General features: G+C 30.6%; 1 protein-coding gene across 1 annotated transcript; it reads right to left on the minus strand.

Annotated features, from left to right (window-relative positions):
- Positions 1-3,503: 3,503 nt before the first annotated feature.
- LOC101221082 (type I inositol polyphosphate 5-phosphatase 4) lies at positions 3,504-8,563 on the minus strand. Its single transcript, XM_011660974.2, has 13 exons — positions 7,606-8,563; positions 7,410-7,497; positions 6,917-6,988; positions 6,664-6,751; positions 6,487-6,591; positions 5,771-6,386; positions 5,481-5,674; positions 5,256-5,364; positions 4,997-5,145; positions 4,607-4,899; positions 4,445-4,522; positions 3,995-4,101; positions 3,504-3,899 (listed from the first exon to the last, which is right to left on the minus strand). Exons 1-10 carry the CDS (start codon positions 7,633-7,635, stop codon positions 4,674-4,676), a joined length of 1,677 nt encoding a protein of 558 aa, XP_011659276.1. The 5' UTR covers positions 7,636-8,563; the 3' UTR covers positions 3,504-3,899; positions 3,995-4,101; positions 4,445-4,522; positions 4,607-4,673.
- Positions 8,564-15,060: the final 6,497 nt, after the last annotated feature.

Consider the following 15,060-nt stretch of genomic DNA (forward strand, 5'->3'; position numbering starts at 1 on the left):
TTGTAAATTTAAAAGTTTAAAGGCTAAATAAAACAAAATGAAAAGATACTTATTTGAAGTTAAAACCAACATTTTGTGAACTAAAACGAAATCTAAGCCCTAAGAGAGAATAATTAACTTAGCAGGGAATAAGAGTAATATAATGCAAATATGAGAAAAGAAATTAAATTATCACAACTAAGGGTAGATTAAAAAGCAATTAATTACAAACCAAAACAATTATATAATCATTAAAATAGCCAAAACAAAAAAGGTGAAAATTGTTGTATGGGAAACAAGATGGGATCTTGTGAAAGAAAAAGAAAAAGAAAATAAAAGAGAGAGACAAGATCTACTCAAAACACACTACAAAAGCTGAGAAAGAGTGTGAGTTTTGTTTTAAAAAAATCAAAAACATAACAAAGCTGAAATCCCCTCTTGGCTTTTTGAGTCATCTCTTATAATGTAGTATTTGATAATTACTTTATTTTAATTTAACTATCAGTTCTTTTTCTGCTATATTATGCTACTTAACCCTCCCTAAACCCCTATAAGAAGAATATTATTTTTTCAATACAAGGACAAACTGAGACTATCTCAAAATTAAACAACTCTATATAATAAAAATGATATAGCTCATCTTCTCGTTTTAGTTTGATGCTTAATTAGTATGTTGTAGATTCTTTTATGATATATTGTAAAAATGTGGAAGTAATTTGAGATAATTGGATAAAATTGAATACCATGATTGTAGTGAAATGAATTATAGAAGTGAAAAGAGATTATTGGTATAAAAGAGTAGAAATAACATATATAATATATCTTATCACTATAAAATTACTTAGAACACTGGACCCCACAATTTAATTTTTAGAAAAAATGTTTGAATGAATTATTATTTTGAAAGAATCTGTCAGCAAATTAATATAATTATTTCGATTTTGTCTGAGAGAATATAGTAAATATATATATACATATATATATATAGTATGGGTAGACAAAATATATGTGTAATATGTTGATAAGATGCCACTTGGCAGTCCAACATAGCTTTTTTGAAGCTTCTTTTTTCTAAGGAGAGACCAAATTACTTTAAGTAACTTAAATTAATTAAAGTGATGTTTGGTTGTTTTAGGAATATAATTAATTTAATTAAGTCCAATTTGGAACAAACTATGAAATTAAATAAGCAATAATTATGAGTTGATTGATTTCGGTGAATTAAATTTTAGTAAGTTAACAAAGATTAGAGGAAGGTGCATTGTAAGTAATGTAATCATCATAATTAATATTATCCAAACAATTAAGCCTTTTGTTTATATGAACAAAATCAATAATTATCCATGGTTATTCTTTTAATGAAGATTGTCTTTTTGCTTTTCTTTTCTTTTCTTTTTTCTGGTTTTTTTAACAAATTTATAAATAAGTTTAAAGGTCTTCTTGTTTTTCTAATTCTTGTAATCTAATATTTATTTTATTTCGTGAAATTTTTTATTTATTAATTTTTTTCAAAAATTAAAAAACAAACTATTTATCCTTCCTACCAAAAAGATTACTCAAACAAATAAAATTGATTAGAATTGAACTTTTGACATATTGTAAATTGAGCTGCTGTATTTATGGATATAATAATAAATAATTAAAAAAATAAATATAGTGTGTAATTTAGAAAAAAAAGGGAATTTGCAAAATGAAAATAACGCCCACGGAGAAAAGCGAAGGGAAGAAAGAAAAGCCGTTTGATGTGGATTTGGTTAATTAAAAAAAGAAAAAAGAAAAAGAGTATGAGTCATCAGAACTTTACTCAACTGCTTCCACCAATGGAAACGCACCACGTATTTTATATTCCTTTGAAAATAGAGAAAGGTAAAACATATTCATTTTATATTGGGATTTAGTTATTTGTTAATATTATTATGTTGATGGACGGTGTTTGGGTGTTGGGGATTTAATTGAGGCCTGAGGGTCAACCATTTATGACATAACCTATACACATCTCCACCATTACAACTTTTCCATTTCTTTCTTCTTCTTTTAACAAAAATTACTCTACTAATTCTCTTTCAATATATGCTTTTAATTTCTTCTTTTACACTTACACCCATTTACTTTGGAATTCACTGCTGCTGCTTTTCATTCTCTAATCTATTTTTTCTTCTCTAATAATAATATTCCTCCCAACACCAATCTTATTTCATTGGACAAGACTGTCCAAGATTAGTTTGTATTTCTTTACATTGGTGTGAGAGTCGCCCCACGGGGACTATAGACATGTCGATATAAACTCAACAAATATGTTTTTGGACGATCCTTAGCAATGACTCTTGTGGAGAGTGTTAAGTTAGCCCATTCGTTAGGTTACAAATGAGTTCTAAGCGTGCATCCACCACACTAAGTAGTTTTAATTAGCACAATGTTTATATTGTACCCATATCTCCTCATTGGGTATGGATATACAAGCTTTTGTTCTTATATAGATCAGTGATGAAATGTTGCTCAGACTTTAAACCTTATCGAAGAATACTAGCTAAATGAACGTTGCACCTAACCGATTTTCTAAATCAAATCTTCAACATTTAAAAATGTTTTTATGTCAAATGTCATTAAACTAAGATCATTTTGTTCATTCCTCTATATACTCATCTCATTTTATTTTAGTGAAGGTGACTTGAATGAATGCACACATCATTGCACTTTAAAAGCACCTATGTGAATCCCTATTATAAAATTTAAGTCCAAAGTAGCATAAACTACGAGAGGTGGTTTAAATACGTTGTACTCTTCTTTTTTTTCACCTCAAATAATTAAAATTTAAACCCCAAAACTTTAAAAATTTTAAAAAAATGGGTCCAACAGAATCCCAATAAATTTGGTAGAATAAAGGCACATGTAGATCTCTCTCATGGTGAACTTTAATTTCAAACATGTCACGAGTTGGAATATAAGAAACATAAAAGAATTATTATAAAGTTTTACCTTTTCACACCCTTAAGATTAGAGTATAAACATTATTTCAATCCAATACTTACTTTATTATTTGTAAGACTTCTGTTGTTTATGAGAGTTTCAAACTAGCTGAGAGAATAGATTTGAAATCTTTGTAAGGTTTGTGTGTTAAGTGTGGTTTCTATTTTTGTTACCGATATTTGAAATTCAATCACTACTTGCATGTTTCTTGTATGAAGAATAGATATTCACGTTGTTGTTTTCATATTTATTACAATACTTAAATCACTTTGAAAATGAGATTTGTGATTAATGGAATATTTAAAATTAATGATAATGAAGAAAAAGAATATGTTTTCTCCAAAAAAAAAAATGAATAGACTTTCAAAGGACAAAATAGGGTTCAAACCAATTACTTGAACAAAAGATAAAGCAAAAATAAACTATTATCTCTTTTCTCATTGATTTCTTTATAAAGAGCAAGAAGAAAAGAAAATATACGAACAAATAAAAATATAATTAACCATTTATAGAAGAAAATAAAAAGACAGAAAAAAGAAAGAAAAAGAAAAAGAATATATCAGAACCTCAACATAAAAATGCTTTTATATCATTAAGAAATTTCTTTACACTTTGCATTTAGCCATTAGTTTCTGTCACTTCTCCACTTCTTTTCAACTTTTCTACAGTTTAATCAAACCAACAAAGAAACAAAAGAAAAATATTTTTTTTAAAAAAAAAGTAGCTATTTTGTTCAATATATCAGTTTTATTTCCCCAAAATCAGACAAGAATCATCACTAGAACTAAAATACATTTAAAAAATCCTCAAATCTTCCCTCCACATTACCACCACCAAATTACAAATTGGATTTCCTACCCTACACATTTAGACCCAAAAAAAATTTGCTTATTTTGTCCAACATATCAGTTTGAATCTTACTGATGAAAAAATTTGCAGTCTGTACCTACCACCTGCACAGTGAAGAGTGAAAAAAACAAAGAACAAATTATAAAATGGTAAAAAATTGTTGTCATACTTAGAGAATGAGAGAAAGCTCATAATGGACCTTCTTCTTGATCTTGCAGATTTTCAGAGAGCTGCCATTGCTGTGTAAAAGAAGCAAGTTATTCTTTTTCTTTTACCATTCCTGCAGCACACAGAGAGAGAAAGAGCCTGCAAAATTTGGGGGACCAATTTGCAAATAAGAATAAAGCCAACCAACACATCCAAACCTAAACTTGTTTTTGAAACAAGACAACTTTTGTAGCAGTTGGTTCAGAATAAATGCTTGGTTCTTGTTCTGTTTTCCAAGGTTGGTAGTCAACTATATCAGATTTTGAATTGGGTAGTTTGAAATTTAAAGTTACTACACCATTTACTCAAGAATAGATGTCATGTTTGATCTCTAAAATCAACATCATAAATAAGTACATTATGCACAAACCCAAATTGTCTAGATTTGCACAAAAGTGACAAAACTGACGTGCTTTTCAAATACGGGAGGTAATGGGATTACCTTTCTTTACTTTGAGAGGATGAGTTTTAGTTGGATTTATGAGGAAGTCGAGTACAACGGTTGAAATCTGAAGGAGACCTGGTAATGGCAATGGAAGTATGATTATATTTGGGAGAAAGTAAGTATGAAAGAAATAGATATACTAAGGATCTGGATGATTACCTTCTAGTGTAAGACATTTGATCATAAGTGGTTGGCTTAGTAAAGCATGATGCGGCAAGAATATCCCTCAGAAGAAGTTCATTTCAGGGTGTCTATACATACATGGCAACAGCTCTTCCACTTCGATTCTGGAACTTGAATAGCTCATACTTTTCTTGATGCGGCTGTGGTTTATTGCTTCAACTTCGGCTAAGAATATGCAGTACACTGGTCTATGATCAGAAAATCTTGATTCTCCACGTACATAGGACATTTGGTGAAGGCCTCTTCCGTACCATAGAATACGATCGCACCTTCACAAATAATCAAGGTTAGAATCAGCATTTTCAGATAGGGTATACGTCATATGGTTTTGTGAATATGTAAACACGATATATACTATCGTTTTACCAAGCAGGAGTTCTTCTCTTCTCTTTTGGATGCCTTACATCTCCTGCATATCGATCTGAATTATTTGAATATTTGTACGTGGGAGGAAAGTATATCTTTCCTTCGTTCCATCCTTCGAAGACATTGCCCCGTCTCTGCTCAAGTCGTAACTGAACGAACAAAATATTACAATCTTAGATCAAGTGATCGTCATTGTATAAATGACAACATGAATTTTGATGGATTATGTTTTGCTTTTAAAAGGAGATTTGAAGCATGCCTGATCGTTTTCTAACAATGCCTTCCAATTTTGCATCTCGACAAGAGCCTTTGCAGATCGATATGACAATGCAATTCGATAATTCAAGTCCCCAAGCCAAATAATTCGACTGGGAAAGGACACCAATGACAAACATTTAGAGAAAAGGCTAATGATGTTGTACTAGCAACCGAAGTTAATACATTTTATGAAATGTTTGTTCAATGATCAGATCAGAATTCTTACTCATGCTCTAAAATTGTCTGAGGAGAGTTCTCGTCCCCCATGCCGTGAACTCTAGGAAACCTTGTTTTTCTGAGAATCTCCATGACATCGGAATTCCTCCGAAGTTCATCGCCCTCCTTTTGACCAGAGGTCAGATGAGTGCAGATGAAGCAGAAACTTGTTTGGTGCAAAGACATACTAATTGAAATTGATCCCTGCAAAACAATAAAGAAACCAGATTACAATTTATTTCCTTCATTTTACATTATGGCTCCTCAAGTTTGATATATAAAACCAAAAGAATTTATTACCTTATTACCAAGATAACCCATTAATCCTCTACCTACACAAGATACTTTCATGTTTCGGATATCATCTCGGAGATCATTCCTCGCCCATACAGTTAAGAATATGCCGACCATTTGTTTGCTTGCAACTAAACAGTACCTCGAGTGTCCTGAATGTCTATGATCTCTATCCTCCATGGGAAGAAAACCATTATAAGAAAAAGGTGAATAGTGTGAGGCAACGGGTGAATCCCCATTCTCATCGTCTGAGGACCCCCATCTGTAACTAGGATCATGGTCACCCGGCTGATGCCCAAACATAACCCGATCACAGACACTGAACCGTCGATCAAGTCGTGGTTGTGGCACTGACATGTCATTCTCCATTCTCATGCTGCGGCTCAGTGATTGAAATGATCTCCGATGAAAAAACGACGAAGCCTTCTGCCTCGTTGATCCTTCGAAATCTGCTTCTAATTCCACAACGGGATCGGGGATAGGAGAAGGTGTGTGACAACTCCCACTAGTGCCAGGAAGACTGTTCAAAGTCTTCCTAATCAAAGCCAACCATTTCTTGGCTGGACCATTGTCTTCTGTACCCAAAACATTACCAGCATTCAAAGGAACAATTTCTTGAAACCTACAAAAGTAAACAACATTACGCTTCTCCTTTACTATTTCCAAACTTTTGTAATCAGACATAACCAGAAAGAGATTGCATATAAGATATCAGTAAATACCCGAGAACATAGATATCAGCCGGTGGGGAAGCATGAAGCCAGTCTTCAAGATTCAAACAGTTAGGTGGAGATTTACCAGCCACATTCCAAGTAGAAACAAAAATCCTGCCCACATGGAACAGATAAGCAAAGAAAGAACAAACCCAACAAACAACAATAACAACAACCAAGACAAACCTGTAGTTTTGCACATCAGTAACTAGTGTAGCATCAAGGTCGATCTTGCCTCTCCGAGTTCGATCTTGATGTCGTTTGTTGGATCTGTCTGTGGACGTAATTTGGGAGATGATGAAAAGGATTAGTGAAAAATAATTTGGGAACAGAAAACGAGGAATGATTAAAGCATATTAGTTTGTCCATTGTTTTGGAGTTTTTAAGGCTGCTGTGGTCCAAAAGAGAGCAATGGAGAGATGTCTGAAACTGAACCAACCTGTTTTGCTTTTCTTGACAGTGCACGTCTCCCTCTTTGAACAGTTGTTTCTCCATTCTTCATCACCACCACCTGAAAAAGAAACACCAACAACAAAAGAATGTTAAAGCTAAGCTTTTACTTCCTAGTTAATCATCATCATCAAACGCACGCATCCAAATCCATCCATAACGAAAAAAATATATAACTCAATTTTTGGTCTTTTTGTTTTTCTCTGTCCAAAAGAAAAAAACAAACAGCAAGAGGAAGAAAACAAATTATAAATCTCTTGTTGGGCGACACCTAAACAGAACACTCCATTAATGACCAAAAATAATTGGTATACGAGACAAAACAGTGACAAGAAGCAGACTAATACAAGTTTATCATTCGGGCTTTAGAAGAAGAATCTAATTCAGGTTAAGAACAAGTTACAGAAGATGAGAAAATCCCAGAAAACCAATTGACGTATCCGAATCATTAAGAAATTTGAACAAACACAAGGAACACTCACCTCTATAAGCGATATCATCCGATACAAAATCCTCGGCCTTGTTCTTCAAGTTGAACCACTTCTTAACCAGTGTTTTAGGCCATGAGAGCTTTAGTAAGAACAGGAGAGCATATAAGAAAATTTCAGACCAACAATAGAATGCACATTACACAAAAAAAGAACACACAAGAAGCAAACAACAAAGCATTTCTCTAACCTTGCTTTTCTTTGAATTCTCATCTCTCATCGTTCCACAAAATTCATATAGACCCCAGATTCAGAGCAACAACTAGAAAATTACCAATTGCTTTTAAACTATCGGCCCCTAAATTTGTCCTTTCCAAAGTGGAAAAGAATGAGGAATCTCAATGAGGAAAAAAGAAGTACTAATCTCTATTTCCAAATCCAAGAGAAGAATAAAAAAAAAAAAAATGCTGGAGGTGAAGAAGTTCCCCTATTCAATAATGCTCAAACCGATTTCAGAAGGGAAAAAAAAAAAAAAAACACAAACCCCTTGGTGTACAACAATCAAGTCCAAATAAATGAAAACATATAATCAAATGGGCAATCCTCTGTTCTATCAAGGGAGCAAGAGAGAGAGAAGAAAAGGGGTGAACAAGGAAAATCTCTGTTTCTTGGCATTCTGATTTTCCCACCTCCCAAACAGGAAGTCATAACCCAAAACCACCCACAAAGGGGAATCAACCAAATGGGGGTTCAAATTTTCCGAATACTCCCAGAAGTAATAAGGGAAAAACAGAGTAAAAAAGAAAGGAGATAAGAAAATAGAAAGGCAAAATCCAAATGGGGGAAGGGTGAAAGGGTAGAATGAGATTGAAAGAGAAGCAAAAAGAAGGAATGTAGATAAATAGAGTAGAAATGAAGAAGAAGAAGTATGTATCTAACAAAATCCCATTGTGGGTACAGAGTAAAATGAGGAATTTGAAGGCAATAAAGGGAGAAGGGAAGGGAAGTGTTTTTTTTTCCTTTTGGTGCTCAAAATTCAAGGGAGACTCAATTTGGGGACTTGGGGAAGTGCTGTGGATCTATAGGGTACCCGGTCGAGCCAGCATTGCCCGAACCCATCTGACGGCTTGTCTCATGAAGCCATTTTCTTTGCTCCTCTCTCTCTATCTGAAAAGCTGCCCGCGGTCAGTATCTGGGGTTAGTGTAGAAACATGCTCATTCTCTGCCCCAAAGAAAAAACAGAGTATTTTGTAATTCCACCATTCCTCATTACCAACCAACGGAGTTATGGAAAAAACATCAACTTCAAATAACAATATCAAACCAAAAATAAATAAAGCAATTGCTCCCTCCCTCTTCTCTTCCTTTCCTTTCCTTTCCTTTTGCAAAACTCTTTGTCAATTAATATTACATCATAAACTCTTTTTCCCTTTCACCACTCAATTTTCAACATTACGGATCCAACTTTCTTTTCTTTTCTTTTTTTTTCGTCTTCAAGCTATACCATAGCTAAATCATGAACAACATAGTTATTCTTACAATTAAACAAATCGAGTTCAAGAACACATAAATTTTATTCTCATTTTTCAACCAAACTATTTGTGAATCAATTTTTATCCAAAAAGAGGATATGTCCGCTTCAAAAACTCTTAAGAAACCTTTAAACATGACAATTGCCTCAAGAAACTCAACCGACTCAATCATAGTAAATTGGAAATTAAACTTTAGACCTTTAGAAAAATAGTGCATTATGTAATGAGTTGTGGTTAGATTGACTTATCATGTATATAATTTTTGCTAAATTAATGAAATATCATTGAACTTCAACGTTAATTTAAAAACTATTTTATTACATCATCGTTGAGTTTTCATAAAAAAAAATAGAAAAAAGATCCAAACGATCCTTGGAATAAAAATTCAAATTCCAAACATAGATCAAGGCTTAGAAGTGCATAACATAACCTAAAATAGTGTAGTGATTAAGATATTTGTTGGTAAGTGACTTCCAAAACCATTTTATATCTCAATTTTCATCCAAAGTTTTAAATATTTTGTACTCCAAACATATTTATGGCTACCTTGTTTTTTAAAGAAAAAAAAAAGGAGTGACAAAGTTGAAATATATTTCGTATGATATAACTAAAAATCATAAATATATTTTTCATTTACAAATTATTCCCTCTTGCGTTTTTTTCCCTGTAGGTTGAAATTGAAATGAGTGCAATTCCTTTACCATTTCTTCTAAAAAATTGATGAATTTACCTTTGCTTTCTTATACATTTTAAGCTTCAAATGAAGAATGTTTTTTTTTCTTTTTTTTGGTAACCATAAATAATAGATATTTTTGGAGTTTTGTGAGGGAAAGAAAAAAAAAAGTAATATTTTTTGATTGGGGGAAGGGGCTTTAGAAGGAAAAAAGAAACATCAAAGATACATAGTTCCTTAAAATAAAAACATTGTGTTTTCTACTTTTTGAATGAAACACAATACTATGTCTTGTAACATGGAATTCACTTTGGAGCCATTTTGACTCAAATCTAAGACTTATGTCCAATTGGACCATTGCAATGAGTCCTAATTCAAGGATCATTGTTCTCTCTAAACAATATATTAAAAAAGAAAAGAAAAACACCCCATATGGGTAAAAGTGAACTTTCTTGTTTATTTAAATTAAAATGTTAACATAGATGTAGGATCTTGTTTAGGGCACTAATTAGGGTTCCCTACCTTAATCTCATCACCATCCTTTTCACTCTCCCCCACAAATGCTTGCCTTCTAGGATTTTTCTTTTCTTATTAAAATATACTTTCAAGTATTCAAGTGGCCCTATAACAAAACTATATATATATATCCAATTTTTAAGGATATAATATATATATATATATATATATATATATATATATATATATATATATATATATATATATATATATATAATAAGGTCCTTTTTAGAGGCTTGCTTGATCTTAATTGACTATTCCAAAAATACACATGCTACATGTGGGAGACTGTGTCTTGGTCCCTAAGCTCAATCTTAGCTTTCATTATTTCAAGGCTCTTTTGTGATCAATTAGAATGCTCAATTGTTTATCTTTATACTTTTCTTTTAGAATTAGTATTAATCAAATGGGTTTTCTTTCTTCTTCTTGGACATATTAAAAAAATGGGGTTGACAGCAAGAAATTAAATTGGCACTTCAAACCTAAAAATCTATTTAATTTTGTTATCCACTAAGTGGGGGAACCACCCAACAAACTGATTTATAAATATATATACTTTTATGAAGGTTCCACTATATTTTTATACCAAAATCTCCAAAAGTGTAGGTTGTCAAACACTTAGGTGGCACCTCATTACCTTGAGAGAGACTGATATATAGGATAATATGTTCACTTTTGCCTTTTATTTTGTTTGATTTTGGCTAATTCTGTAGTTTTTCTTTAACTAATTAAAACATTGTATAAGATTTGAAGTGGGCCGAATTATCATTAAAGACTTAATCCCTTTCTTATCTTTCTTTTTTAAAAAAATATTGCATCGTACAAAGTTGTCTTCCAAATTATAAGAAGAGATGTCGAAATGAATAGATGGGTCTTGGATGAACCAATTACGACTCGATCGTGGTGTTAATCTCTATGTTCGTTTGCTCTCCAAGATTAACACAATCTTCAGGTTCATGCATACATTCACCAAAATATGGACTAGAATCAAGAGAAGTGTTCGTAACAGTAGTACATATGAATAGAAAAACATGGTTACATTACATACACACACTCATCCATCCGGCTGGATAAACAATGTGCATGTGGTGACAAAGTTATGCTATCACTATCGACACATTCTTATCATATAATTAACGTATATGGGTATTTACACCCTTTAAGCATTGTTAAATTTTCTTGGACAAAGGTTCACCCAATATCTTAACTTTTGTCTTAGGCCTAAGCCTTAGGCATTTCTAACTAAAATGAGATTGGATGTATTTAAGGTTAATTAATTAAATATATTGTTAATTAATTCATTAGTTTAGAATTGTTTCTAAGACTCATGATCCATGTTTGGATTTACAAAAACATATTTGTTATATTAGTTAAAGTTTAATACCCAACAACTGCATGCGCCACACTAAAGATAATGTTTCATATATCTTCATATACTTAACAAACTTAATATATATATTGAGTAATTCGACCCACCATTTATTCAAATTAACCTAAAATGATTCACTCTGAGATTTATTTTCCCTTTGTGACACCCTAAATAATTTATTAGGAATATGCTAACTTTTCGAACAAATATCTTGACTGATTTAGATGTTAGATTCGTTTACAAGGAGAAATAATATAAAATATGTACATGAATTTTCATCTTTTTTATTTTAGTATAACCCGAACACTCCATAGATAAAGAATCAAGCATTATTCAATTCCTAGAAAATAAGCTCATGTTAATTATTGTTGAGCTAAGTTCACTTTAACAATAGTTTAGTAACAAAATGTAGGACAGAGTATCGATTGATCAGAGTTAGTTTTTCAATCAAACCGACTATAGTTAGTTTAGTAAATATTCAAACCGACCTTAACTACAGAGGAGTACAAATCAGCTATTGGTTAGTCTATATGTTGGTTTAGGTCGGTTTAAGTCTTTGAAACTTCTTTAAAATGTTGTCAGTTTTGTATTTTTTTTCAAACCAATACATAACTAAACTCGTTCTTATCTTTCCATCCAACCATCTTCAGTTTAGTTGGTTTGGTCAATTGGCTTAATTTTTTGGATACTCACGCCTAGTAAAATGTTTACGTAGCCTACTATATTTGTAGATAATAGAATTTGTATCCAATAACCATAATAAACCACTAGTTGTGATACCCAATTCAAAACGTTCCAAATGTGTTTATATATATCAAGTAATTTTTAGGAATTAGTTTAGGTTTCTGTCATCAACTACCATCAAATTAGTGATATTAGACATAATAATGGTATGGTATATGTTAAAAATAATATAGTCGTTTTCATGAATTGATCAAGTCTTGGTTGATAGTTGAGTTGTCCATTTCTCTCTCTTTTTCATCACAACAAGAACACAAACACAAATGGGTGAATTGGGAAGGACCCATTTTATAAGGCAAATGTCCAAATCAATATATCATATGGCTTACGCAATATTCACAGATCGAGAGTACCTCTTCTTTTTCTTTTCTTTTTATTTTTTTATTTTTATATATATAATATATATTATATTATATTATATTATTGTACAAAAAGCCATATATATATAATAAAAAAAGAAAGTACAACACACTAACACACAAAGTAATATGAATCTTTCATTTTCTTGTGATGAGAGGTTTTTATGATTCATCATTTTGCATTAAAATAGGATCTCCCAAAAGTTTCAACCATACCCTTTTTATTCCATTATATATCATTCACTTCTTAGTTTTTCTTTCCATTATTGTTTCTTTCTTTCTAAGCTTTTTTCTTCTCAATTTTTTTTTTTTTTTTTTTTGTTGTCTAGAGAGAAAAAAAAACTGTTCATTTTTTAAAAAATGTTCTCCTCTTCCTTCACCAAATCTATATTTAGTTACCATTAATTGATAGAGCTGGACGAGAAGAAAATTTCCATGTTGTTTAATTATTCTCTTCCTTCTCTTTAATTATGATATGAAATTTTAACTAAAAGATAATCATCTTTTGTTTAAACATATGAAATATGTAATAATAATCTGTTGGTTAGAGGTGAGGATTGATATTCTTTTATTCACTACTTTTCTAATCCAACCATGCAGCTCTTCGTTATTTTGCTTACCAAATTTCTATTTCTTTTAATCAAAATCCAACTTCCCATCTAATTTTCACATCATTCCCTAACTTTGTTTTCCAATCTCTTTCAATTTCTAATATTTTGGCCAACTTGAAACATAATCTAGAATGACTAAAACATTTCATTCTATAAATGTTTCATTTGATGTTTAGCATTTTATTGGTAAAATATAACTAAAACCAAGACAATGTTATTCGGAAAAAGAACCATAATTTGATTGTTAAAATCAATCTACTTCACATAAGAAAGGGATTTAATTCAAATAATATAATTATAAGTCTATATACATACATATATATAATCAATAGTATAGAATAATGTTTGTAGTGGAACTTATCATTATTGTCAATATTGTTCTTTTAAAATGAAAAAAAAAAAAACACCATCTATCTTGACAAAATATGATTGAAAGTATTTGAACAGTGCAACAATTGTATATATGGATGAAAAATGAAACTTTGATCTTAAAAAAGATGTTGAGTTAATTTATTTTAATTTGACGAAAAATTTAAAGAAATATTTTCAAGCATGACGTGATAATATATATATTGTTTAATTTCAAATTAGTGGTAAATGTAATCTCGTTTTATTTATTAGAAAAAAGAACAACAAAGGGGTGATTTAGAGTTACTAATTTAAAGCAGAAAAGGGGAATATATTTTAGGACAGAGATTAAGGGAATTAATGTGTTGAAAATACGATGCTTTGATTGATACTTTGTAACAAAGAAAGTATAAATGAATAAATATATATATATACATATATCTTCTTCATCTTCATTATCTCTTCTCTCCCAATTCCTATTCTTTTGGGACTTTGAATTTTGTATTCTTTCTGTTCCCTTTTGCTTTTTGATCAGCTTTAACACATAGAAATTATCAAATTAATTGGAGCATTTTTTTAAAAAATGTATATATGTTATTATTATTCATTATAATTTTGTTTTTTTGATGTTTGTGAATGGGCTTTATGCTCAAGTCCCTTTCATCACCATTATATTTAGAATATGGATATTTTTTTAGGGTATTTCCAAAGCACCCCCTTTGGTTTTGGTTGATGTTGCTTTTGATGGAGACCTTCTTCTACCCCTCTTTTTATCTTCTTGTGACATTCCTCTTTCAAATTTAATGTTTGTTATAATAATAATAATACTTATTTATGTTTTTTCATTGTGATAAATAAATACACTAAATATTATATACCATTTTATCTATGCTTTTAATTTCAATTGGATTATTATAAGAGTTAATTAAAAATTTTGATTGATTCCACAATTGATATCGATTCAATTTATTTGGTAGGATACTAAGAATTTAAACTAATATGTTTAATTTGATATTAAAGTTAATTTATTGACTCTTTTTAGTTGATATATTCAATATATATTAGGTTGGACGGGTGTTAAGTTTCAATTTATCTTTCATCTCGCCTAGCCTCATTATATTATGTTTATTCTATGATGTTACGAGACTAGAAAATTTGAGTTATATATATATAATTAAAACTTCTAAAATTATAAGAATAAAAAATTGAAGGGAAATGAAACCATATCTCATGTGTCACTTTACTGTATTAACTCCCTACAACTTTTTTTTTTTTTTATAATACTCCTTTTCCCTTTAATATATATATATATATGAATTGTGTAATCATATATTATTGTTGGATATTATTGCTCCAAAATTTAAAATAAATAATATACAGCTATTCTAAGGCTATGTTTTAAAAAAGAGAATTCATTGTACTCTTTTAGCTTGAATTTAGAAATAACCTCAACATTTGTGATGTAAAAATAAATAAAATAGTTTTACAGCCATCTTAGATATATTTTTCTATTGTTGTCTTTTTCTTTTAGGTAATTTGTGATTTTCCCCCCCCTT

The sequence above is a fragment of the Cucumis sativus genome, chromosome 7 (genome assembly GCF_000004075.3).
Source record: "Cucumis sativus cultivar 9930 chromosome 7, Cucumber_9930_V3, whole genome shotgun sequence".
Taxonomy (NCBI): domain Eukaryota; kingdom Viridiplantae; phylum Streptophyta; class Magnoliopsida; order Cucurbitales; family Cucurbitaceae; genus Cucumis; species Cucumis sativus.